The sequence below is a fragment of the Mesocricetus auratus genome, unplaced genomic scaffold (assembly GCF_017639785.1).
Source record: "Mesocricetus auratus isolate SY011 unplaced genomic scaffold, BCM_Maur_2.0 Super-Scaffold_100691, whole genome shotgun sequence".
Lineage (NCBI taxonomy): Eukaryota > Metazoa > Chordata > Mammalia > Rodentia > Cricetidae > Mesocricetus > Mesocricetus auratus.
Genome location: NW_024429267.1, coordinates 58989987 through 59017840, shown reverse-complemented (window position 1 = coordinate 59017840; position 27854 = coordinate 58989987). Strand labels below are relative to the sequence as shown.

At 46.2% G+C, this 27854-nt stretch overlaps 1 protein-coding gene across 2 annotated transcripts; it reads right to left on the bottom strand.

The window, feature by feature from the left end:
- Positions 1-54: 54 nt before the first annotated feature.
- Abhd5 (abhydrolase domain containing 5, lysophosphatidic acid acyltransferase) lies at positions 55-27854 on the bottom strand. 2 transcript variants are annotated; one of them, XM_005082369.4, is made up of 7 exons: positions 27682-27854; positions 17401-17486; positions 14363-14735; positions 7517-7671; positions 4631-4742; positions 2617-2803; positions 55-2150 (listed from the first exon to the last, which is right to left on the bottom strand). In XM_005082369.4, exons 1-7 carry the CDS (start codon positions 27723-27725, stop codon positions 2037-2039), a joined length of 1071 nt encoding a protein of 356 aa, XP_005082426.1. In that variant the 5' UTR covers positions 27726-27854; the 3' UTR covers positions 55-2036. The 2 variants fall into 2 exon arrangements, with proteins under 2 accessions (XP_005082426.1, XP_021089874.1); XM_021234215.2 differs by lacking the exon at positions 17401-17486 and having other exon boundaries at positions 27682-27789.

The following is a 27854-nucleotide window of genomic DNA, read 5'->3' as shown; positions in this document are numbered from 1 at the left end:
AGCCGGCTCGGGCCTGTGCCCAAGAGTCAAGAAAACACACAGCTGCCCCGCTCGTGCCAGCGCTGTCGAGTTTATTTCGGTAAGATACGGCAAAGGTACAAATAACTTAGTAAAGATAAAATATAGTTAAGAGGCCTTTTGTAAGAAAAACATTTAGCAGCCATCACATTCTCAAGAATTCTCAGATTATAATATAAACTCCTCTGCTTCGATCTTTACAAAATCACATAGACCAAGAAGAGTCGTTTTAAGAAGCATCACGATATTTCCGATAGAGCAAAGCAGTCGTCTGTAGGAAGGGCAGCATCACTTGACATTTGGGTGGAAACTCTCTCCTCCAGCTAACAGAGGCTGATTGAGACTGGGCGTGTCAAATAAAAATGCTCCCAGATCTTAAACCACTCTCAAGTCTGAATTTGGCCATGCAGAACACTAACTGCAAAGACAAAGCTATTTTTAGTAAACACCTCTCTGGCCTCATGTCATCTAACAACAAGTCTGATAAAGTGTCACTGGGAAACTGCTTCTCCAGCCTTGGTATTATTTACACATTCTCCTGCCGGTAAGGATGTGGAAAACACAGCAGCTCATTTTTCTGGCGATTAATTAACTGTGATATAATCTTATATTTTCCAGAAAAAATTCCAAATTAGTCACTGAAAATGCAATAGCCCAAATCACCAAGACATGGTTTGTGCTGCCCAGTTTTTACTTGAGTGGTCTGCTCTTCTCCCAGACAAGGTTGGGGGCGACCCTCTTTTTCCTCTGTACAGGAGGCTTTCTCAGCATCTGGCTACCAGGAGGAGCTTTTTCATAGTTTCAAAGTTTCCTTCGTTTTAAAACTGTGAGAAAGTTGTAAATTCAATGGTAGCTTATGCCAAACATTTCAAACAACATTATAGATTTTTTGTAATCTTGATTCAAGTATATAAATGATTAGATTAACATAATAATCAATAAAAAATAAACACACATGAGCCATGACAGCACCACCTATTTTTAAATGTTAGTGGTAAAAATGTAACCCAGTTTAAGCACCATATAAGTTAGTTGTTCACGGAAACACAGTAGGACTTGGTTTACTGGGAGGTAACAACAGTCGTTATAGCCCTGTAGCCGTGGAAACCTGTTCATTTGCCATGCCCTGGTTCCTGGAAAAGAACAGCATCCATGGAAAGGAAAGGAAAGGAAAGGAAAGGAAAGGAAAGGAAAGGAAAGGAAAGGAAAGGAAAGGAAAGGAAAGGAAAGGAAAGGAAAGGAAAGGAAAGGAAAGGAAAGGGGACAGCCTTTGGGTTCAGGCTTCTCAGTGCCTGAATGACTGCGTAGGTGTGTACTATTTCACAGACTCTAGAACTAGAAGACACACAGAGGGTTCCAAGGAGCCGTGCTGTGGCAGCTTGTCTGTCATCATGCAGCATACTAAAAGTGCTGAACGCAGCCTTGCAGCCTTAGACGGTAAACAGGGAAACCGGAAGAGTTAATGCTAGCGATCAACTCCCATCCTTCTAATCAATACTTACCCTTTTACTCCATTTCAAAATGAAATAGTCTAAACTCCATTTCAAAAGTGAAGTATCCTAAATTGATTTTTTTTACTTAAAAATACTTGGAGCAACCATGTTAGTTGTTAGACATGGTAAATGCATGCAAACAAAATAAAGTGCACCTTCACAGCATTTAAGACAACAGCGAGAAGTAATTTAGTTAAACTGGCATATAGACCAAAATATGAAGAGCAGCTAACTAGCAAAGTCAGGTAAAAATCAGGAAAGTCTCAGCTGAAAAACCACAATGTTTGAGTACACCAGAAGGACAAATAACCTTTATTTAAGGCTACTATTAAATTGGAAGACTTCCGTGTGTTTCAATCTTGTGTAGGAGAAAGGAAAGCCATTCCTCTAGAAGGCACTGGTTGGTTTAAACGTGGAAGTGACGTCATCAGGAAACAGTGCAGAGTCCAGTCCAGGAGACCGCCTGGCTCTTGAGTTTTTCTTCTTACTCTTCCCGTGGTTGTAGGGCTTTGCTCGAGAATGGCGTCAGTCGCAGGTGCCCCACGCAGCTTGGTCTACCATGTGGCAGATCTCCTTGACTTTCTGGTTGAACTCTTCTGGCTGATCTGCATACACGTAATGCCCTGCCCCCAGGATAGCCTGGGAATGGAAGAGCAGGCACGCCCAGTGAGCAAAACACAGCAGCGGGTAAGCAACAATGCTCAGAAACAAGAGCCACCCAGTCTTGAAAAGATGAGTGGAACTCATCCGCACACTACCAAGATCTGCATCAGAAAGTTTTGAGACAAACAGGAGAACCCCCCGAATCTTAATAACTCCACTCCAGAGCCAATACAGGAGCCAGTAAGCAATCCAACTGTGCATACTGCTCTGGGGGTGGGGTGGGGTGAGGTGGGTGTGAGCCTCTCTGATCCTGGACCAGTCTCTCAGTGTCTCTATGGACTGGGAAGGCCCTTAGAAAGGTGACTCACTACTGGGACATAAACACGTATGTGGCTCAAACCTCCTCCATCCCTGTGACATTAGGTCTCTGAATGTGGCTGTGAGTGGAGCCCAGACTGAGAACCTCACTGTGGGCAAAAAACAAGGCCGGTCCCATACTCACTATTGTCTTCACGTAGGACTTTGGTCGCAGTGACTGGATGCTGGTGCCAGAGTTGCCATCGATGCAGGATCGGGCACCAAAGATCACAGAAACTGGAATGTCAGGGTGCAAGTCTCCTATCCGCTGAAGCATCGGCCGCTTCGCCCACCCGTAAGGAATCGTCATGTTTTTGAAGGCTGTCTCACCACTGTAGAGAGAAGCACGCCGCCCGCACGGTCTTGGGGTGAATCTGCACTGCAGTCTCACCGGTTAAAACACACTCACAATCGACTTTCCAGCATTTAAGAAAAGTGTTTATCGAAACTTTCAAACAATTTACTAGAGAATGTAAGGGGAAATCCATACATTACTGCTTCAGGTAAGCAAAGCTGTAGTATAATGTAGCTAACTCAAAGTTTTCTTCCAATTCAAACTAAGAGACGGGAGCTGGGAGTAATGGGCGCTCAGCAGAAGCCCCTAGAGAGTGCTGAGCAAGTCCATGACGGCAGAATCTTCACAAACTGTGATCTCTCAGGGTTAGGAGCCTCCAGCCCCTCCACTGACGGAGGGTCTAACCTACTCCAACACAGGGAGGGTCTAACCTACTCCAACACAGTGCTGCTTCAGCTCCACCCACCGGTGGTTCTGGGGTCTAATCTGCCAACAGGGAGGGCAGGAGGGAAAGCGCAGGAGGAGGCTGGTGCCCACCCACCCTGGCCTTGCCCCGGGTCTGCCTGATGAGGCCATGCTGCAGCCTGGCCTTACAGTGTTCACCCCTGGCCTGCACGTACCAGGATGGTCTCAAGCATTTGTCACTGATGCAGCCTGGAACTGTGGAGTTAGCCTTAAACTGGGCTTAGGAGTCCTTGTGCTTGCCTGGTATCCCAGGCTGGCTACAAGCGCCCAGCAGGGACCACATGGCTGTCAAACCACAGACCACAGGACCTGAGCTCCTCCCAGTGCCCACAGCTTCAGACTGTGCTACTGCTACCTTGCGGCTGGTACCCAGGAGCCCTGTTTCAGAAACCTGTATGTTTGTTCCCTTTGCTTTTTCTGACGGCTCTGCACTTGTTTGAGTACCCTTCCCCTCTCTGAGTCAGCAAGTAGAGTGCTACCTCACTCTCCCCTCTCAGCCCTCACCAGTGAAGCTAGGCTTCTCGCACTGATGCGCAGACATCAGCAGATGCCCAGTAAGGGGGTGGTAACTGCCAAGTGACTGGAAATGCTGCCCCGTCCTTTTCTCTTGCGCGTGCCTGCAAGGCTCTGAAGATCTCTGCAAACCTCTCCCTTGTTTAATGTGACACCTGTGCTGTGGAGCCTTCCACTCAGTCCGGGAAATAAGCTTGAAGTGAAATCCTTTTCTCTCTCAACCTAGACCTCGTCTTTGAAATTCCGAAACCTAAGCCGTCCTCGGACGGGCCGTACACTTTGAGGAGAAGAAAGCCTATCTTATTTACAACATCCATCAGAGTATACAATGTTTACACAATGATCACTTTTTGAAAAGACGGAGAATTATGCAGCAGAAATATGTCTTTTAAATATATCTAACTATCAATAAACACATATTTGCCAAAGAAAAGTTTGAAGCACGAACAGTAAATTTAGAATCATAATTTTCTAGACACAGCAGGGGAGCTGTGGAACTAACGGCAGTTGTGAGAGCACGCATAAGACCTGCACAAGCTCAAACAAGAAAAAAATCCCAGCTTGGAAGGGGGGAGGGCATGAAGTTCTACCTCTGGCTAAGGAGCTATTGGCTAAGGGGGGAGGAAGACCCAGTTTTCTGTATGGTGTGTTCCCTAGTAGATCAGCCACCCTCGAGTAGAAGGTCACATATCCAAGAATATATGAGCAACACCAACTGTATTTGATGGGTTAAAAAAGGGGGGACACACAAATTTTGGTAAGTAGGGAAGGGGGTAATTATGGGAGGTATTGGGGGAAAGGTAGCTATGATCAAAATAGATTGTACAGTTTTTTCAAGGAACTAATAAACATGAGAAACAAAAACCTTTAGAATCACAAACCTTACCTTGGGGTCTGTACGTTACAGTGGTAGATGTACTCTGTCACAGTGTCATCTTCAAACATAGAGGAGTACTTCCGTTTGAAATCAGGCCTTAAACGCTGCACTAGACTTAACCCTATTTGACAGAAAACAAAAACATATATCTTCTAAGTTGTTAACTTACAGCATAAAAAGTCATGTTTATTTATATTGTAAGTGCTATGTACACACATCTGTACATGTTTTTAAATATGTATTTTAGACTGGAAAAAAGCATAGATCCTGAAGATACTCTTAAGTTTCCCAGGACAGACGAGAGGAGACTTGGGGTTCTACACTGACCTACAGGTGTGCTTAGAAGCTCCAAGTATGTTCATTTCCTAGGACTTGTTTTTGCATAATAAATTTAACTGAGGTCATTGAAGAGAGCAGCATATACATACAATCACATTATTGGCTTGTATTCTTTTTCTCCCATAATAACACAATAACAATGTGTTATAAGCAAACTAGGAGATATGCAATTTCTTCCTTTATGATAAAATAAACTCTGTCTGGGCACTCGGGTATTCCCTCCCGAGTCACACTGATGTCACAAGGCCTCAAGGAAAACAGAAAGAAGAGCAGAGATCCTTGGGGACAGAACTGTGTGCTGTGGGGCAGAGATCCTTGGGGACAGAACTGTGTGCTGTGGGGCAGAGACCTTGGGCACACTGTGTGCTGTGGGGCAGAGACCTTGGGCACACTGTGTGCTGTGGGGCAGAGACCTTGGGCACACTGTGTGCTGTGGGGCAGAGACCTTGGGCACACTGTGTGCTGTGGGGCAGAGACCTTGGGCACACTGTGTGCTGTGGGGCAGAGGACTTGGGCACACTGTGTGCTGTGGGGCAGAGACCTTGGGCACACTGTGTGCTGTGGGGCAGAGACCTTGGGCACACTGTGTGCTGTGGGGCAGAGACCTTGGGCACACTGTGTGCTGTGGGGCAGAGACCTTGGGCACACTGTGTGCTCACCGCTCGCTATTCTGACAAGATGCTCCTTCTTCGCCTGGCGCCTCTTTGCCACTTCTGAAGGCTCACATCACTTGGAGAATGATTCTCTGTGTCACACGGCCGTGCCCTCGCACAAGCGGTAGCGGAAGAGAGAACTGGCACTCCCCTGCTCTCCTCTTGCCTCCCCTCGCCTAGCGTAGCCTGCTATGGTTTGAACCTGAAACACTGCTTACAGGCTCGGCTTCCAGACTTGTGTAGCTGATGGCACTGTTTTGGGAGACGATGGAGAACTGAGGAGCCAGGCCCTAGCTGGTGGGGGCAGGCCGCTAGAAAGGGTGCTTCCTGGTGTGGAGGACGTGAACAGCCTCCGCCCGTGTGTGACGTGCGCTCCTGCCCTCTGCCCTCTGCTTTGGCCAAGTGTTTGTTAGAGACGTGGAAGTTCTTTTCACCTCTTCCTGTCGTCATCACTTGTGTGTCTGTGACGCAGAGCAGTCAGCTCACATCTCATGAGTATCCATGGAGCTGACCAGAGGGCGCCAGAGAGCCAGGAAGGAAGGGTTTTTAAGAGACTGAAGACTGATGGGAGGGGAAATTGTACCCTGGAGAAGTGTGACATGCTCACCACTTTAACCCTACGGCCTCTTATCACTCCTGCGGTGAAACCTTGCTTGTACAAATAAAGCCTGTCTGAGGGTCAGAGAATGGAGTGTGCCACTAGCTAACCATAGAGATCTGGAGGTCTATGCAGGCAGACAGGAAGTGAGGTAGCTGGGCAGAAACAGGATATAAGCAGGGACAAGCAGGAAATTGCTCTTTTCTCTGTGGAGACACTGAGCAGTTGCTATGTAGCGGAGGAAGGAGTAAGAGGTCCGGACCTTTCTCCAGTAACATAAGACCACATGGAGATACTTAGATTAATAAAAATGGGTTAATGATTAAGACAGAGCTAGCCAATAAGAAGCCCTAGTCATCAGCCAACAATTTTATAATTAGTGTCTGTGTGTTTATTTGGGGCTCCAGGGCAGTGGGACCCCTGCCAAGCCAGAAACCTTACATCAACAGCCATCCTCAACTCAGTCAGTAAGGAGAGGAAATTCTGTAGCTATGAGCTAAGACATTGGAGCTGAGAGTCTAAACACCAATCAAAGTCAGTAAATAATCAGGAGTCCCTAAAGTGTTTGTGCAAAGGTGGTTTTACCTTTCACACACTGACATGAAGGAAGAGAGAAGAAATCTGAGTACGGGGACATTGGTCAACTCCACCGTCAATCAGGTGTTGTGATCGACTGCTTACTTCTCACTCTCAAATGACCGCCAGAGGTCATCACACTTCACTCTTGCCCGTATCCGACACTGCATCTGCTTGGGTTTCAGGTGCTGAGACTGACCTGCCTTATCCCCACCATTTCCCTGTGTCTCTGCTTTGCTAATTACTCGTAATGTTTTACAATATCACAGCTCCCTCTCAAGGAAAGTGGTTGGCTTCATCTTATTATTCAGCCTGGCACTTAGTAAGGGAGAACCAGGAAAAAACAGGAGGTCTGATTTACTCATGGCTTTAACTAACAGTGATGATCAGTAAACACAGATAGTCCCCTATTTATGATGCCTCAACTTAGGGCAGAAGAGGAGCAACAGGCATTCAGTTACAATCACATTTTGAATTTTGATGGTTTCCTGAGCTGATGTGTGGGACCAGACTCTCTTGTGATAACAGGAAGTGATAGTGACCATCTTGACCAGACATATACAAGGGCTCTACAGCATACTGTGCTGCTCTGCTCCATGATGTTAGGTAGGTACTTGGAGCTGATGATGGCTTTAATGGGATACAGCACTGTCCTATCTCACGTGGAGGAAGCAGGCTCTTCTACTGTTCATCCATAAACCTGTTCTTTCCCAGGACATGAATACTCACCAAAAGGTCCTGCAATCCTGAGGCCAGCCAAGGGGTTAAAGGGAGTCAATGCTGCTCCCAGGGCTCTGATCCAAACTGGAATTGGTCTCTCTTGATCAGCCAGATCGGGTCGCTCAGGGAAACCCCATGGCTCTACTAAAATGAGGTGACTAACCCTGTTAAGGGAAAAACAAAACAAAAGAGATTTAAGTTCATTTGGTAAACTCACCCTTTAACTTTAAAGTGCTAACTGAACAAACTCAAGGTAGACTGAAGACTAGTTGTTAACCAGACTTTTGCTGACCACTTTTACGACTGGAAAGATTTCAGGGGCTTATGGTAAAGAGAAAGCTTTGCTTACATGTAAACTCAGGTAGCAAAAAGCACACCAAAGTAGGTTACACAACTGTGATCCTAAAAGGAAAAAAGAAGGAGAGGGGGAAAGTGAGGAAGAGGAGAGGACATTCTGCAGGGGACACCCATCACTGACCACTTAAAAGAGCCCAGTGGCTCTGTGCATCTCGAGACTGAAACTGCAGAAACGACAGGACATCCACACTACACCCATGAAACGGCTATTCTCTTGTGGGGCAATAATTCTAAAATTTTAGGACAAGTTAGGATTTCTGCACAAACATGACAATAATATAACCCAGGCTAACAAAATACCAAAATTTTAGTTTGGGACATGGTGAAATGAGCAAGTCTATCTACTCCACCCACTACATCATGGTGTACTAGCCACAATCCTCCTCCTAATTCATTTACAACAAAACAACTTCTTTACTAGCAACATTTTCATTTCAATTTCATACAAAACAGACCTATCCCACCATTAATAGGTGTGATTCCTGACTTCTGAAACTTATCCTGATTAAGAAAAAACAGAAGTGTGGATTGCGCCATGTGACAGGTGTGGTTTCTTCTGTTCATCATAAAGGTTATAACTGAAGCACAACCCCACCCTAACACAAGAGCATCTCCAGCTGTAACCAGGGCAGTCACCCAATGCCAGGTAGCCCAAGAATGAGATGTCGGTGTCTCTGACAGCCTCCCCAGGCACACCTGGAACAGTGGCAAAGCAGCTCAAACTCTCCACATGGTTTTATTCCTAACATAAAAACCTGCTTTATTATTTTTGTCAGCACATAAAGGGATGAGTAACAGTTCTTACTTGGCATTTTTTCCCAAACAGAACAGGGTTAGGGTTAGGGTGGAGAAGACTCAGTCTAACTTCCCATCACACACAGTGGGCACACACCGGCATGCAATGGTTGTGAACGCAGGAGTGAGCCTCACTCCTCTCTCTAGTGTGCTCACAGAGGACAACTCCTCACTGGGCAGGCTTTCATTCCTGAAGTATCCACAGCAACAGAACATACGCTTTACTTTACCAACCCTCAGTCCACTCAAACACGGTCTTCCAAACTGTACAGCCCTGAGACCATTTGTAGATCAGAACTATGGATTTGGAGGGAGCCGTGTGTCACACAACAGTTGTGCACACTTAGTGTGTTTTCAAGCCTAAAAGTTTAAAAAATATTTTTAATAGTATACGAGAAAAAGAGCAGAAGTACTTTTTTTTCTGAAAACAAAATGGCAGAGTCCTTTAAACTGAGATAGTGGGAGAGACATGCAGCAGCAGGAGTAGACTTAATGGAATGCAACCTTTCTGGAAACAGCCAACACAGTGGGAGGAAGAAGCTAGCAATACTCACTACTGACATAGCTCCCAAACAAAGAGATGAGTTCTTTATTTAGACACCCATTGTGCTTGTGGGGAGTCTCTTCTTGCTCTATGTAAGTGACGGTTGTTTTTGTTTGCCTTGCTTAATATACTTTTCAAAATATCATCGCCTGGAAAATGTTGGCCTAATACATTTTGTAAAGTATACAAACCAGGGTGAAGAGCCTTTTTTGTTTGTTTTTGAAAAGCAGTAAACTGACCCAGGATTGTTCAAGCCTGTCCTCAGCGTGGCAAAAGTGGCAGATGCTTGGTAAACATTTGCATGTCTGGTCTTGGTCCTTAGTAACAATATCCAAATGTTCTATGGTGACATCTTAGTCTAGTATGGATGTTGTGGTCCCCAAGATGGCACGTAACTGCTGTTCGTTATGATAAAACTTCAGAAGTTATTGCAGAGGGCCAGAAGCCAATGTTGTTTATTTTTTTAAATGCATTACTTGAAATTGAAAAATACAACAAGCATGAGCATTCAGACACACACACACACACACACACACTTTAGAACACTTACAGCAACTAATGCTTAAAAATAAAAATTTAAAGCCTCCAACATCAGAAATGTAGTTAGATTGCATCCACTTTAGCTACATGTAAAAGACCTCACAAAATAATGTCTTTGTTTTTCACCGTAAGCCTTTTCAATACAACAGACCACACAAAGTATTGCACTTGGTGGCTACCATGGTAAGAATCAAGTAAGGGAAGCTATCATAGCAAAATCTATTCCACAGAGGGTACACTGGAGGACTTCTAAATTTTTATTTATTATCTTTTGAAGACACCATGTAGCTGGACCAGCCTCACATTTGTAGTGTTCCTCCTGCCTCTCTGCCTCCTGAGAGCTAAGATCACAGACCTGAGCCACTACACCGGCCCCACCCTGATAGGGCGGGTAAGGAATGAACCTGAGAAGATGGCAGACCTGAGTCATCCTATCAGACATCTTCCTCGAGAGCTAGGGTGTGATTAAACTACAGGACAAACAAGGAACCAGAAGAGCAGGAATACGACGACAGCCATCAGGGTTTGGAAAGAAAGGCATTCTTCTCGATGGTAGTCACATAGACAGCTTGCAGCTTTAAGGACAAAGCAGTGGGCCACATCCATACTAACCACTGGGATGAGACGGTGCTCTGTTTAAGTGAGCCCATCACACACTTGATTTTCATAGACTCGGCCAGCTGCCAGCGAGAATAACACAACCAGAACAATCAGTCCCAGAACTCAAATGCACCAGGAAATTTACAGGGCACCCTTGAAACAAGAAGATGACCAGAAAGAATCCACTATACACAAAGGCGCGCTCTCAGACTGGAGGTAGCCTGGGGTATTTCCTGTTGGCGCTGTACCACTGGGGAGAAAGGAAGAACCTGAAGCCACCAAAGCACCTCAGCTCCAGGCCAAGAGCAAGAGCTTTTCTTACGAGGAGTCAGGAAGCTGCTCAGCCCAGGCCTGTGGTCAGGCAAGGGCGGCGGTGGCTCGAAATAACATTGTCCAAAACCCTTTGTTAGTGGAAACGAGTTCTGGCATCCGCTATGGCCTAGGATGGGTCTCCTTGGGAGTTCCTGTCTATGTGCTTCTCTCTTGAGACAGGTCTCACTGTGTGTCCCAGAGTGGCCTCTGTCCCTCAGGTGTGGGGACCGCACTTTTGCGCCACAGCACATAGTACCACACAACCTGCTAAGCATCTACCATATCCTTTCCTTGGTGCACAGCAAACACCAGCAACACAGGTGTTTCTTCACGAAGGAAGGGGGTCTAATAGCAACGTCTCAACAGTTGAGAGGAAGGGCAGGTGTCTTGGCCACCGACACTGGCTAGCTTCACTCCTGTGAGGGGAAGACCGCCCACGACTCCTCGGGCAGCAAGCGGCTGTCTTTGTGACCCATCACCTTAATGCAGGAATGGAACTCCAGGCGGCAGCCCCCCTCATCACACACTAGTCCAAAAAGAGTCGAGATGAAGTGGGAAGGAACAAGGGGCTGTGCCTAAGTGCAGAGTCATCTATTAGCCAGCCCATAACCTCTCTGCCTGTTGGCCTTTCCTCAACAGCACAGGGGCCTGCTGGCAAGGGCCTTGGTAACACGTGCCCATCGACTACAATAATCTCCTGCCTCCCAGTACTCCTCTTTTAGATCTTAGCTCAAGAAATATTTCTTTAGACTTCCATTGGGCCACAGACTGGATCGGGTTCTCGCAGAACTGTCCACGTCCCCACCCTAGCACGCATCCCAGGGGAGGAACCACTGTGTGGGTATTTAAAGCGCCATTCCAATACAGCACCGTGCACACACCGCCCTGAGCCACCCTCCCTCCTGCGCACGGCACAACCGGGCATATATATCTGACACACCAACAATGAACTCTGAAGCATCTCTTTAGGTAGGGTGTGACTAATAGCATCTGGGGAAATGCCGCTGTGACTCAAAACCACCAAAGTTTATAGTGGACACAGAGCTCAGCTGCCTCTTCAGACATTTTAAAGAAGAGAATTAAAACAAAATGCCCCCACCCCAAACACACAGTTACTAAATATCAGTAAACAACCAATCTCAGAATATACTATTGGAACACTTCGTTCGCCAACAGTATTCAATGGAAGACCCGAGGCGTCATCGTGAGGAGTTACGGGCACAGCACACAGCTTTTATCAGCTGGCAGGAACGCTGCCACAGTAAGGCTGCAAAATGGCTGATGGGCAGGGGCACTTAGAAATATGCCCCCCCTACACCAGCTGAACAAAAACAAACCCACTTTGTTTTCTCTAAGAACCCTTCTTAAGTAGACACGTTAAACTAGGGGTTTTCACTCTTTTCAAACTGTACCTCAAAAATAAAGAGCTGAAGAATGAAACTGTGCGTATAAGACATGGATAGAAACAGCTGGGCCCGGGCCACTTAGCACCCCCGAATGAAACGTTACCCCCCCCCGTGATTTTACTTAAAAATTTTTAAAATTACATTTACATAAATTTTTTAAAAAAGATTTGTCACACCTAAAAAGGCAAAGGAAAGAACAAAACAAAGTGGAGAGAGAGGAAAAAAACCTGAATACCTGAGTTTCTGTGGCTTCTGGAATACTTCTTTCCCCTCCCCTTCACCCATACCCTTACCCCCATCCTTCTGAAAGTCGGACTCATTTTAATCTTATGAGGGCAGACACAAATGCTGCTCGGATCGAGACTAAGATTTAGAACAGCTGGGTGCTGCCAGCTTAGTTGGTGCTGAGTCCTGACCGCACCAGAGATGCTGCACCAGATAAGACACTCTGGATCAGGAGAAACAGCCTAGGAGACAAGGAGGCGCCCAGTCCTACATCTAGAAACACCAAACGCCAAACTCCACTCACTACGAGACTTCCTTATGATGGTCACATGATGGGATATCTGGAAATCATGGTTATTTTGAAATTCACCCAGGTCTAACAAATGTTATGAAGTCAAAAGTATGAGTTTTTTAAAAAATACAATTATGTCAGGCATGGTGGCACACAACTTTGATCCCAGTACTCGGGAAGCAGAGGCAGGCAAATCTCTGAGTTCAAGGCTAGCTTGGTTTATGCAGCTAATTCCAGGATAGCCAAGGCTATTAGAGACTCCATCTCAAAACAAAACCAGACTCAAATAAAATAAAATAAAATAAATCAGGAAAGGAAGAAAGGAAGGAAGAAAGGATAAAGTCTTGGGTGTCCAACCCTGTGGAGTACAATCTTCTGATAGTAAGAAAAGGAATTTAGACACACTCCACTTATGACCACTACCTTAGTGGTGTTTGGCTCCCACAGTGCTCAGCCCAGACACTCCTAACACACTGTCGGAAGTGCAGCTGATGCTATGAGGGACCAGTTGCTGCCATGCTCCCACAGTGCTCAGCCCAGACACTCCTAACACACTGTCGGAAGTGCAGCTGATGCTATGAGGGACCAGTTGCTGCCATGCTCCCACAGTGCTCAGCCCAGACACTCCTAACACACTGTCGGAAGTGCAGCTGATGCTATGAGGGACCAGTTGCTGCCATCCTCTCCACAGATGGTTTTTCAGCTTCGGCCAAGCTCTGCTTCTTCAGAGCGTTCACTACTGCAAATGAGCTTTCCCAGTTCTCCCAATCAGTAGCTTCCTATAAGGGGTTAGGGTTTGCAGGGTCGAACTTGGTGACAGTCCAGCCTCATGTCCCAGAGCTCCAGAGACGCCATAACCCGCACAGGGAGTCAACCCCCAAGCAGCTCAGCTGTCTTAGCTCTGCCTTCCCTCTATCTCTCACAAATACCATTAAGTTTCTGTTGCCATGAGTAGGATGCAATTAAAAATTGGCCTTAAAATGCCCACCAAGAAAAGAAAGTGTGACAGATTTTGTTGCTGTTTTAATGAACAGGTCTTCTGAGTGACAAGACTATCTCTGTCAAGCATGTAAAGCACTTCGAATCTACCAGAAGTTGGCACACCAAATCTGTGGAGAAGAGGAACTGTGGCAGAGGCAAACACAGCGTATGGCCCCACACGCCCAATACTGTGCAGACCACATGCCTGAGACAGAGTGACCCCGTGGACGGTGCAGACACTCTGAGAATGACCATCCCGTGCCTCCCCACAAGCCTCAATGGCCTCAATGTCCATGACCTCTGTAATTCTATACTCTACTGTACTCTACTAGACTTTGGCAAAAAGTCTAGAAAAGCCTGCTGGATCCAAAGTTTTAATTGCTATAGTAAAAATAAGCAGTAACACCATGGTATTTTTACTGATGGCTTAAAGTCAGTTACACATTAGGCCAGGCATTTTGGTGCATGTCTTTAATTGTAGCACTAGGGACAAAGAGGCAGGTAGATCTCTGAATTGGTGGCCATCTTGGTCCACACAGTGAATTCCAGGCCAGTCAGAGCTACACAGTGAGACCCTGTCTCCAAAGAGGTTAGAGATTAGATTTTATATAACTATGAATAAAAAACACAATGTCCTTTGTCAAGCTTATCAGTGCAATCTGGTATTGTTCTCTTTGCTACAAAGTCGGTTACCGGTTGTGGTCGTCTATCTGGCATTTTAAGAGAATGCGTCTCCTGTACGGCAATAGTAACTACCGAGACTGGGAACCGGAGGCTAACACCCCTCTGCTGCTGACACTTACCTTGACGGGTATTTCAGTGAGTAGGCAGCAGCCAGGAACCCTCCCAGGTTGTGTCCAAGCAGGATCATTTTGTCCAGCCCCAGGGCACATCTCCACTCCTCAATGGACTCCACAAACTGGTTTTCCACTTCCTCTGCGTCGCTGTCAAACCTGGGTCTACTACTTCTTCCAAAGCCCAGCAGGTCAAAGGCATAGACGGGCCTGTCGGTGCTCAGATCTTCAAAATTCAGGGCCCAAAGTCCAAGGCCCCCTCCAAAACCATGGAGGAGGACGAGTGGCGTCTTACTGGAGAGGTTGTGAGAGAACATCAGCGTCCATATCCTGTTTCCATTGGATATGCGGACAGGCTCTTTCTTGTACGTGCAGGGGACACCTGGTGGAAACAGACAGCACTCCGCTCAGTCTCGCTGCTTCCAAGTACTCTCAGGGCAAACTCAATGCACAGCCAGCCAGGCAGGTCGTATGACCATGTTTTATAACCAGAGTATATGTGACCTCCCGACTTCTCTCCACTCTAGCATATGAGGGCACTACACGCCGAGAACTGGAGGAGAGCCTAGTGGCCTTTAACCCTTACTTTAAGGTCCCTAGCTTTGCAGACACTAACAACAGAATACCATCTTGAATTTGCAGAGCACTCGAGAGGTCAGTATTTGAGACTGAAGTCAAACTTGAAAGGACCACAGAACGTCATTGGTAACTTGGGGAAGGAGTAACCATATCTCCACTAAACACATATCTGGTGAGCTCGGCCATTTAAAGCTTAGTAGAGGGCCAGGCGTTGGTGGCTCACGCCTTTAATCCCAGCACTCAGGAAGCAGAGGCAGGCGGATCTCTGTGACCGACAGCCTCCAAAACAATACAGAGAAACCCTGTCTCGTAAAACCAAAAAAAAAAAAAAAAAAAAAGCTTAGTAGAAAAGGGGACCACAGGGCATGGCAAGAACTTCATCACGAGGCACCCCGAGTGCAAGCGACCACCCAGAAAATGAAAATACCCTCGTGTTCAAAATTACATAAAACTAGATAGTTTAAACCCCTCAAGCTGGCCAAAGATAAAACTAAAGCTGATTGATACTAAACTGTCAACTGAATAGCTACACTCCAGGAATGTCCTTAAACATCTGTGCATATGTATGACAGACGAAATATGGATAGTCACATGTTCCTTCCCTTAGACAAAGAACTAACTTTAGGTTCTGTACTCATGGCGGCAGCAAAGAGAAAGGCAGCGAGCACTGAGGGACGTGACAGACGCCCTGTCTTAACTGGGAAGGGGCTCCCTCACTTAGAAGAGGGGCCGATCAGGGTTCGAAACAAGCCAGACCTCTTCAGCTTTTAAGACAGGCTTGAGAGTTCCAATAAGGATTACTTTTAATGTTTAGTAGAGGCTCATCCCGGTGTTCACTTACATTCATGTTTGACATCAGAGCAGGGCCAATTCTTAGACACACACACACACACACACACACACACACACACACACACGCACACACACACACGTTGGGAATCTAGAATCTAGCACCACTGGCTGATAGTGGCACACACCCAATGCTAGCACTTGGGAGGCAGAGGTAGGTGGAGCTCTGGGAATTTGAGTTCCAGGACAGCCAGGGCTACACAAAGAAACCTTGTCTTGGAAAAAAAAAAAAAGTTTATCTTGGTAAAACACAATGAAAAATCCTGCTAGATTCTGTGTAGAGCAACATCATTCAGGTATATGGAACAGAAATCCATTGTGTTAAAACCCACATAACAGGACTAACTACCACTCCTAAGAATGTAACCAGCTATGGCCACTTACTCTGCAATTGCCCGATGCACAAACAAGACAATCATCGATGCTAAAGAGGGTGAAGAGCGGATGTAGACAGACATCAGCAGAGACAGACAATAGACGGACATCAGCAGAGACAGACTATAGACAGACATCAGCAGAGACAGACGATAGATGGACATCAGCAGAGACAGACAATAGACGGACATCAGCAGAGACAGACAATAGACAGACATCAGCAGAGACAGACAATAGACAGACATCAGCAGAGACAGACAATAGACGGACATCAGCAGAGACAGACATCAGCAGAGACAGACAATAGACGGACATCAGCAGAGACAGACATCAGCAGAGACAGACGATAGACGGACATCAGCAGAGACAGACATCAGCAGAGACAGACATCAGCAGAGACAGACATCAGCAGAGACAGACGATAGACGGACATCAGCAGAGACAGACAATAGACAGACATCAGCAGAGACAGACATCAGCAGAGACAGACGATAGGCGGACATCAGCAGAGACAGACATCAGCAGAGACAGACGATAGGCGGACATCAGCAGAGACAGACATCAGCAGAGACAGACGATAGACGGACATCAGCAGAGACAGACAATAGACAGACATCAGCAGAGACAGACATCAGCAGAGACAGACATCAGCAGAGACAGACGATAGACGGACATCAGCAGAGACAGACAACCACAAGAGGAAGACCTTACTTTACCCACTCCTGTAGATTCTATCATCAGAACAAAACTATACAGTAGATACTAGAAGTCTGGATCAATTTGAGAGCTCAGAAGAAAAACAGACAGGACTCCAGGGCAACACAAACGCGGATGTAAAGATGGTAGAGTCAAAGGCAATGCAGAGAGCACCCCACCCCTCACTCCATAGCTGAAGAACAGGAGGCTGGAACAGAGGGTCACTTGCCCAAGGGCTGTCACCACTTCCTAGCAGGTCTGGGCCAAGTTGCTAGGTTCAGTCTGGATTGTGTTCCACTAATGAGACCCTGGGACACTAGAATCTGCTCTCAGCTATACCGTCTGGGCATATGGGGCGGGGGGCCGGGGGGAGGTCTTTCAGAGGTTTTGAGGATATTACTTTTATTAAAGCTTCATTTGCCATTCTTTTGTTTCTTAATTTTGTGTGTGCGTGCACGTGCACGCAAGTGTGCACACGCTCTGAACAATGCAATATATTAGAGCTATTTCAGTAAATAGTTAAGTAACTTACAAGAGGAAAACCTTACATTTTAACATTTTCTCTTCAGCTTCTTTAAGGTGTGATGTAGACGTAGGACACCAGGTAGGAAGCCACCCTGTTAGCCATCCTGACCTAGAATACCAAAAGCAAAATGCAAATAGGTGAGGACATGCTTTTCTCAACTCTCAGCTACAGCATCCTGAAAAACAAAGCCTCAGGAGCCCCACCACCTGTGTGGGGCAAGTACAGGAGGCACAAGTCGATGGGACAGGTACTGGGCACCCACAGGGATGTAACCAAGTCCACCTTACCTTTCAGCATAGTCAAATCCCCATAATTACAGAAAGGCTAAAGAAAGGAAAGAAGGGAGGGAGGGAGGGAGGAAGATGTGGGCGCCACTCCCAAAGCAAGACAGTCTCCTAACAGGCTAGAAACCCAAAATGCCAGTCTACGTGTGAACGGGGCTGCCTTGCCTCAACAGCAGGCGTACGGTGAAAAGAAAACTGCTTACGATTCTCATTTAAAAAACACAAAAAGGAAAAGCTTCAGATATCATGAGAAAGCGCAAAGAGCGAACGGGCTGTGCTCAGCCTGCCTAGAGCAGCTGGTTAACTGTTGATGGACAGAGCAGCCTTGGCTCCAATAAACAGCAGACAAGAAGAAAAAGCAGCACCTGTCTGGGGCGGTGGAACCCGAACAAGGGACCCAGGGCTGAGAAGACAGGGAGGGGAGATGGAGGGGAGGTGGAGGGGAGGTGGAGGGGAGCTGTAACTGACACTTGCTAGGAGCCAACGACGAGGTGGGGGAACCTTCACCTTCAGGCCTGGCAGCAGGCAAAACCTCACTGCAGAGTTTAGCAGCCATCTACAGTGGGCAAGGATTCTGTGATGGCAGTGAGACATTCCGGGTGAAAGATAACGAATCTGAAAAGGGGTCGATTCCAGATGAAAGCTAAGGGCCTGAACCAAAGCACTGGCAGGAAGGACAAAGACGTGAAGATTTAGCCAAAGGATGCTTAAGACTGAAACACACACCCGACATGCAAACAGGGATACTAATGAAATACAGAAGCGGAGGCGCTGGCTTTGACTAAAACAAGCAGCAAGAGAAACACAGCAGTGTGAGCAGAGGATTAGGCTGTGTTTGGAAGGGGTGATTCAGTCTCTAGCTTTTTCTAAACTTCATAGATGCTCCCTACAACATTTCCTTTTCCTATAAGAGAATTTCTATATGACAGGAACTCAGTAACTAGTGTTCGAATGACTAGGTCACTTACAATTTAGAGTCGTCTTAGTCCAAATTAGACCCAGTCCACAGATGTAAAAACTGACGTTCAGTTAACACCAGGGTAGCGCATACACAGCTAGTAACAAACGCAGAACTTTGCGTTCAGTTCTGAAAGACCCCCAAGTGCCCGTTGTCCACAGCAGAGTACCTCCCTCAAAATGCCTGAGGGATTGGCTGTTCTACACTCCTTGGTCTGTCAGGTCTGCTCCTTCCCAGCTTGGCTCTTGCTTTGCCTCATCTCTCTCAAAACTCCACAGTACTGCGTGTCTCTACGGTCCACCCGGCTCTTCCGTTGGTCTGAATCCCTGGCTTTTCCAGAAACATCACTCCTAGGGTGCAGAGACGTGGTTACTGTAGTCAGTGAGTCTGTTCTAATGCTCGTCTGCCTATGCACGGTGAACACACCAAAAGCTGACTCTGCCTCAAAGCTGACCTTAGCACCCAGCGCTAAATACGCCAGCGGGGTCATGTGAGCCCTTGGGAATGTGACAGGGACTGGAGGCTGCAATCAAGAAAGGCAGATGGGCTTTCTATAGACAACCAGCACTCGGTGCCCCTCAGGTTCTACAGCAACAAGGAATGTGAGGGCAAGGGCCTGAAACGTCAAAACAAGACATAACTGAAAGCTGACACAAAGAAGAAATCCAGGGAAGAGACATCAGCATGGAACACATAAGGCGACTGGAGGGCAGGACAATGACCTAACAGCTACACTCTCAATATAAGCTTGTCTGTCCCTTTATATTTACAGCTAACTTTCTTGTCTCAGTCTTTAGACAAAATTTCCTAGTAGGTTCAGTAGTGCTTCCCCCCCCCCCCGTCTCTCTCTCTCTCTCTCTCTCTCTCTCTCTCTCTCTCTCTCTCTCTCTCTCTCTCTCTCTCTCTGTGTGCGTGTCTACAAAAATAGAAAGAATCAAGACAAGAATATTAGCAGATACATCTTGGTCAGCTTTTCATAAGCCACATCGTTAGACATATAATGGCCTACATTAAAATGCCAGTTTCACACTTGTGCACTGACAAGACAGTCAAGACCAGAAGACCTGTGGACACCCCTCACAAGTGCTGCACTGACCAACTGTTGAGGTATAACCTAAGAAGGTGTTACCACTAGTCCACTGATGAGTATGCTGTCTATCTGCAAACTAACCAGGGAAAGATTAGGCGTCAGCCTTGGGGTTTTTTTTGTTTTTGTTTTTGTTTTGTTTTTTGTTTTACGAGACAGGGTTTCTCTGTATTGTTTTGGAGGCTGTCGGTCCAGCCCAGCCTCGAACTCACAGAGATCCGCCTGCCTCTGCCTCCCGAGTGCTGGGCTTAAAGGCGTGCGCCACCACTGCCCGGCTAGCCTTGTTTTTTTAACTTATTAGCAATTTTAAAATTTTCAACATGGAGGGTAATGGGTTTTTGCTCTTTTAAAATGTCATTAAACTGAAGCTCTCTCATCCTCCTTTATGCCTGCATCCTGTCTCTATTTGATATGAACAAGAAGCTATGTATAACCGAATCTTATAACTTTTCTTAAACAAACATTCTTCTGATTGTAGCATAGTTCTTTGTCAGAGACAGAGATTGATACAAAAAAACATCGAATATAATCTATTATTGCTTCAAATGGTATAGGTGAGTTGGGACAAAGCACAAATGCAATTATTTGCTTCAGTCATTAAGAACAAAAAGCAAAAGAAACACCAAAAAATTAGTACAGGCATAGGTGTTCCTGCACTGACTCCCACTTCAAAAAGCAACTCTTTCCTTTGTGAGATGGGTTCTCGGGCAGCCCAAGCCTATATTGCTAAGCAGCTGAAAATGGCCTTGAATTTTTGATTCACTTGCCTCTACCTCCCTGGTGCTAGAATTGGAGGTATAAACCACCTCATCTGGCCCACAAAGGAGTCTTCAAAGGCTAGAACTATCTATGAATTTTGACTCCTAATGGCTAGTTCAATTTAGTGTTTGCAAGCCTAGTGGGTTACATTAAAAATTAAGGGGCACCAATTCTCTTAATATTTTCATAGCTACCTTTTTCATCAGCACAAGGCCAGAAAAAAACGAGCTTTTTCTATAGTATATTTGAAGTGGAAAAAAACATGTATTTTCATTCCTAATATAAAACTGTGAGGACAGCATGTTCCCCTAAGCCCAACAGTGCCTCTGTCCAGGTTTGCTTTACTCAGATTACTGGCAAGATTTTTTTTTTTTTTTTACAGAAGCAGACTTCTACTCTGTGCCTGTAAGACCAAGTACCACACACACAGCAGACCCCAAGGAATACCTGCAAAGAGTGAAAAGCTGTGGTCTGACCGTCTTCCCTTCAGTCAGTCTCTTGTTCAGAAGTCCTCACTGCTTTCTTGCTAGCTCTGCTACTCCCTGGCCAGTCCTCTCTTGTGTCTGCAGAGTAACTTAGTCACATCTCCAAAGAGACCATGCCTTTCTCCTGAGTCTCTGAGGTCACTTAGCTGTCTGGCGTTCCCTGCTTAGCATGTGGACACTGGATCTAAGGCTTTCAGACTCAGAGTCACTCTTCTGAGGTCACAGACTCAAGACAAACATCCTCACGGTTCAGCTGGAAAGCAGTAAACAGGACAGCCGTCTCTGCACAGCTTTGTAAAATAGAATGTCTGACCTATTTAAGCAATAATCAGTAAGCATTATTATCCATAGCCTAGGCATGGTTTCAGAAGAGATGGCAGCATCAATGGCAATCCAAAGAAATGCCATTCACTGCAAACACTGTAACTTCCCCAAAGTAAACACGTATGACACCAGGAAGGCTTGCCAGTTCGTGCCAAAGGGTTTTCTACAAAAGCACTATGACTGTGTTGGTAGGTACAGCAGAAGGTACAAGCCCTGAAGCATCTAACTGAAAGAAAGAAAGAAAGAAAGAAAGAAAGAAAGAAAGAAAGAAAGAAAGAAAGAAAGAAAATCATTAAAAGATTCTTGATCTAGATCTATAACCACTGGAGTGGAAACAACAACAACAACAAAAAAATTAGTTAAGGAAAGTTTTAGAAGACCACACTAAAAGTGATAACTCTTAGGAAAGCCAAGTAGTTGTGATTAACATACTAGAGCATATTTACCAAAAACAAAAAACCCAGCTGATTTTAAATATCCTAAATTTCCCCCTGAACTTTCCACCTAATTTTTTGTGACTATCACTAACAATGTACTTGTACCTCATGCCATGCACACTTAAGTTCCTGGTAATTCCTGTTTTGTTCTCTGAGCCATCTGACTATCTATAGTGTTACTAAACCCGAATTGCACAATCTATAAATATTGTGAAATGGTGAAAGAGGTTTCAAAGTATCCTGAAGAAAATATACAGAAGCCTGGCCAATTTCCACATCGTCTTTTGGCCACTTAACGTAACATTTCTAATTAGGTTATAAGTAAAGAGGATTTCATTATGTTACAGTTCTGCTTAAAATAGCCTCCATCCATCCCTCTACTGGTGCAATCAAGAGGAGAAAGTGCGCTTACTATTGTTCTCTGAATCTAAGCACAGAATTCATCTTAAAGGAGTCAGGAAGCTTTGTTTTTCTTTAACAAATAAACATCCTAGAGTAATGTACACATTCCTCTGAAATAATTCCTCAAAGAAGAATTAAAACCTTCCAAAGGCCCCTTTCTTAGGAACTGCATTTTTAAAATCCCATTCTTGTGAAAGAGGGAGAAAGAGGATACACCTTAAGTGATGAACATAACATTTTTAGATCTATGATACTAAAACTACTCAAGTTATCACTGCCCATTATATCCATGACAGCACATGTTCTCTGACACACTGACATGTAGTTTAAACTCTTTTTAAGGCTGTGTGGTGTGACTTGGGCCTGTGTGGTGTGCCTCGGGCCTGTGTGTGGTGTGACTCAGGTCTGTGTATGGTGTGACTCAGGTCTGTGTGGTGTGACTCAGGCCTGTAATGCCAACACTCAGGAGGTTGAAGCACTAAGATTAAGATTTTGAAAGCAGTCCAGTGTACACAGAAATACCCTGTCTTATAAAACCAAGAGTTTAGTACCTGCATACACACACACCCTTTCTATGGCATTTCCATTTCCTACCTCCCCTCACACAGTGAACAAACTGCTCAGGAGAAGAGCCAGACACATCTGACACAGTCCCATGTGAACACCCATGCTCACTGTTCAGCAAGTCAGAAATGTTTCTTTAAGTCAATTAAAAAATAACCTAATCCACCTTTAATCCCAGCACTTGGGAGGCAGAGGCAGGTGGATCTCTGTGAGTTCGAGGCCAGCCTGGTCTACAAGAGTTAGTTCCAGGACAGCCTCCAAAGCCACAGAGAAACCCTGTCTCGAAAAACCAAAAAAAAAAATAATAATAATAATAACCTAATCCATCAGAGAATGATGGTCTCAAATCTAATGATTATTTTAATAGAATTATCTTTACACTTTTTTAATAACTTACAATTGGGGGTGCATTAAGTTTAACGAAAAATTTAACAATTAGTCAAGGTTATCTTAAAAAGCAACATAAAGTTTCAGAGTAGGTGTTAAAATAGTATGGGTCACATCTTGGAGTCCTGAAACATATTGTTGGGCATTGTTTTGATTACATGGCACGCCCCTGATTTTATAATCTTTGTTTTGGTTACAGGGTTGACATCTGCATTTGCTGATCTGTGACTGACATTCTAGAGTGCAGGGACAGAGAGGCAGGGATTGGTTCATCTGAGTTCAAGAAGTAGAATCCTGTGTCCAACATCCCAGAAAAAATTGAAGTGTGTGGTTCTAATTGCTATTGTACTCACATACAACAATTTCTGAATGTTTTAGGAACACAAATAAGCCACACACCTGAGATATGAATAATTTACTACAAGGTCTGTAAGCTTGGTGTCCATGTCAGTGTTAAGTTTGCAATAGTTAAAGGGTTAATAAAAATTATTAAAGATTACCATTTACAAAGCCCCTTTGGAGTCTGCCAAACATTGGAGTAGGACAAAAGCCTTGTTCTGGGCTGACAAAAGAAATATATAAATAAGAATGTTATTAAGCAGGACTTCGGTGAGACAAAGAACGATGCAGCCGAGTGTGCTGGTGCGCTCGTGGCCTTTGAGAAGTAAAGGCAGAAAATTCAGAAGTTGAACGCCACAGTAAGAGCTTGTCTTCTGAAAACAAAAGCGGATTTAAAGGAAATACCATGGGGGCTGAGGAGACGACTCAGCGGGTAAAGGCACCTGCTGTACAAGTCCGAGGACCTAAGTTCAGGTCCCAGCATCCTTGCGAGCACACATACCCTAGCATGCCTATAACCCCAACAGATCCCAGGAGCTAGACTAGCCAAAGCAGCAAGTCTCAGGTTCAGTGAGAGACCCTGTCTCTCAGGAATAAGGCCGAGAGTGACAGGTGAAGGCACCCGATGTCCTCCTCAGACATGCAACACATACACACGTGCACATACACATGCATGCATCACACAGACGCATAAAACACCAAGGCCTTAGAGAAATGAGGTAATAATCTACCCTGGGTTACAGAGAACGAAGTGAAACAAACCATGGAGAGTGGCAGGAAAGCAGGTGGTGGCTGGTTAGGAAGCATGAAAAATACAGCTTTCCAGGTCAGCGTATAGAAAAGGAACAAAACTCCAAAGCTGAATGGAAGCCACACAGATTCCCAGTGGCTTTGAGTCGGACTAAGGGTACAGCATAACTCACTGTGTGAGAAGAAGGGTTCCTCTTGGAAGTAGAAAAGGAGCTACTGGAATGGACTATGCCCAGTGTATGTTACCAAACATACAAAAATCCGAGGGAAGAATATGAAGGTTTTGAACTACATGGGACTACAAAGGTCAGGTTATCAGACTCTATGGGGACTGCATAACTGGTTTGTTATCCAGAGACAAGGGAACAGGTTTGATATTTAGAGAGCAGTTGTAAGAGTGTAGACAGCCGGCTGCTAATATGACTCAGAGGCTAAGAGCACTGGCTGCTCTTCCAGAGGTCTTGACTTCAATTCCCAGCAACCACATGGTGGTTCACAACATCTATAATGAAATCTGGTGCCCGCTCTGGCATGCAAGCATGCATGTAGGCAGAACACCGTATTCATAACTGATAGGTAGGTAGGTAGGTAGGTAGGTAGGTAGGTAGATAGATAGATAGATAGATAGATGAGTGTAGACAGCCAGAAGGATGAAACTGTCTTCAAAAAAACAGGACAGTAAGAGGAAGAGCTATGCACTTTATACATTTAAAGGAAGGAGACACAAATAGGCTATGTATGGACGTGTTACACTTGAAATTGCATACAAATAGCCAGCAAACACAAACTACAGCACAGAAGAGTGAGAGCTCAGTCCTTCAAAGACATGCTAGTTCCAGAACTGTACATAAATAAAAATAGTAATAAACTCTTAGGGAATTACTGTATTTAGAAAATAGTGAAAAGAATAAACTGGAATAAAAGTAACTGCTGGTCTCAGTTAAGAGAGTAAACAAAATGTTCTAAGAGTTAGCTGTCTAGTCAGAGTTTCACTATAGTACTGAATATTGAAAAGGACTCAAGAGGCCTGGGGAATGTAGCTTAGTGGAACAGGGCTCACGTGAGGTCTTGAGGTCAGTGTGTGTGTGTCTGTGTAAGACCCAAGTCAGATAAGTACTGGCACTGCAGAATTTCACGATTTTGAAGAAGTCATGGGGCAAGGATTACAGAGCAGTAGCAGCAAGAAGTACAAATCTTAGCAGTTCTTTAGGAGGTAAGATAAAGAAGCCCACCCTTGACTTCCCAAAGCGCCCGGCTACGCACAGACTTTAACATAACCCCGGCAGGGTGCTGGTAAGTCAACTGAGGCAGGAAGGGAGAAGCTCTGTCTTACTTAATAGCCTTTGATGACTTCCATGGTGTGAATTCTCTCACAATGGCTGGCTTCAGGGTGCTGGTGCTATAAAATTTCTGAAAATTCAGCAATTGTCTACCAGTACATACCAACTCTAGCCTGCCCTGCAGGCCACCTATTTTATGGCCCAGTGTGCAACGGTGTGATTCTGTGATGACTCTCCCCCAAACTCAACCAGCACTTAATTCTCTGGGACATTGTTACAGCAAGTCACAGGAATCTACCCTATTTTTTTTTAATTATATTTGGCTTTCTCTACCGTTTTGCAACTGAAAAGGGCCGGGTTTTGAAAGCTTCCCAGCACACTTGTCTCCACTTAGAGCCACAAAGGGAAAGGCGAGACTTATGTGGCTGTGAGATGACTGTTCTATATCTGCTTGCTTTATCAATGTCATCTTTGTAAGTAGTGAGTTACGAAGACGCGAGGTGTTTTGGTCATAGTTCCTGAGGTACAAATAGAAGGATTTGTCCTGGTGTTGGCACATGGGGAGACACACTTGGTACACACACTGATCTCTCCTCCTCTCTCCTAAGACCACAAGGACTCCATTCTACCGACTGTCTTACCCTCATCACTTTCCCAAAGCCTTGCCTTTAGGTACTACCATCAGATTAAAGCCCCACTTGCTAATTCCTCACAATGAGGGCTAAATCTGAACTCCGGGGACACTCAGATCACAGCCAAATTACGGCATAGTCTAAGCCGGAAGGTCTTGAAGAACTTGACTCAGAGCAGTAGGCAAGTATATCCCACCAATCCCAATCCAGTCGAGAAGCAGCAGAAAGGTAAGGAAAATGTCTTAAAACTAAATGCAGGCAACCTGAAGGCGTAGGTTCCCAACTAGCTCTACCACTTGGTAGAGGCAGCTCCAAATGAAAATGGGAGTAGGCAGATATGGACATTAGGGTTGTTATGACCACCCAGGGGGAGCTTAGCCTTCTCTGTGCTTGCTCGATTGCTGCAGTTCAGAGGTTCCTCTCCGTGCAGATACCCAGCACTGCTCAAATGTCCTGCCAAGAATATACCAGGGAGGGTTACCTGTGTCTAGGGGCTGTGGCTGGTCTTGCCCTCAGTGACCTCTATCCAGCCATCACCCAAACCATAAATTACTCCCTCTCATCGTTGTGCTTCGGATTCCTGAGCCTCACACCATCAAGACGAAGGTCACAAGTTAGTGGTCTCAGGGCCAAAAAGCGTCCTGACAAATCTGATAGGAGTCTGCATTTCCTATCAGTGTAACTAGTGAGCTCAACAACAAACCAAACACAGCCCCAACTTTTACCACTTGAGCAAGACTAGGAGAACGTGGTTTCTAACATTTCAAAATACCCCTCCCCTAACATCTTTCCAGTATTTGCTTTCCTAGCAAAGGTCTCCAAATCTCTGCAGTGGAGCTGTCAAAGTAGTTTGTAAGGGAGATAGATGTCTAAGTCCCGTCCATACGAAAAGGGCGGCCTTCTGAGAACCAACGCGACAACCTACTGTCCTACTCACGGAGGGCATGGCATGTACCAAAGGCAGGCAGGCAGGAATAACTTAAAACGAGTCTGTCAAAAAAGCAGGGTGTGGTGCCTCACACCTGACGCCAGCACTGAGCGGCGGCAGGAGGCAAAAAAGGACTGGAAGCTCGCCCGGTCGGCACACGCCGCCGTTTCAAAACAAAAACAAAAAACAAAACAAAACACGTCGAGGGCTTCCTGCTAGGCGCTCTGCCCTTCAACTTCCACAAAGTTTGCCGCCCAGAAGACTCGGGCCGCCTTGCTTAGCAGCGCCGGGTCCCCGGGGCGCACCGGGCAGGCACCGGGGAGGTGTGACGCGGGCGGGCGCAGCGGGACAGCTGCCTGTCAGCCTGCCCGGAGCTTCCCGGAAGTCCGACGCTCTCTGGGGCCGCATGCCCACCTCCCACCCCGTGCCACCCGGCTTCCCGCGTCCAGGAGCGGTCGCCGGGGGCCGGCGCGGAGCTCCGATCTCCGCCGCGCTCGGGGCCGGCGCGGTGATGCCGAGCGGAGTCTCCGGGCCGGGCGTCCTCAGCGGCCGCGGTCCCCGCAGCCCCCGGCGGCGCGGTCCGTCATCCCCGGACGGACCGGGAGAGACATCGCCAGCGCCACCCGTCCTCGGGGCGCCCCCCATCCCCGTTAGACCCCGCCGTCCCTCTTCCCGGACGAGCCTCACCCTCCCGCGGTGTCCGCCGAGTCCACCTCCTCCTCCGCCGCCATCGCGTTCAGCGCCGCCGCCGCGCAGGCGTAGGAGCGCACCCCGAAGCCGGCTGACAGGCCGACTGGGCGGCCCCGGGCCGCGGCCGCCCTTAAGACCGCGCCGCCCGCGCATGCGTCGTCCACCCGCTC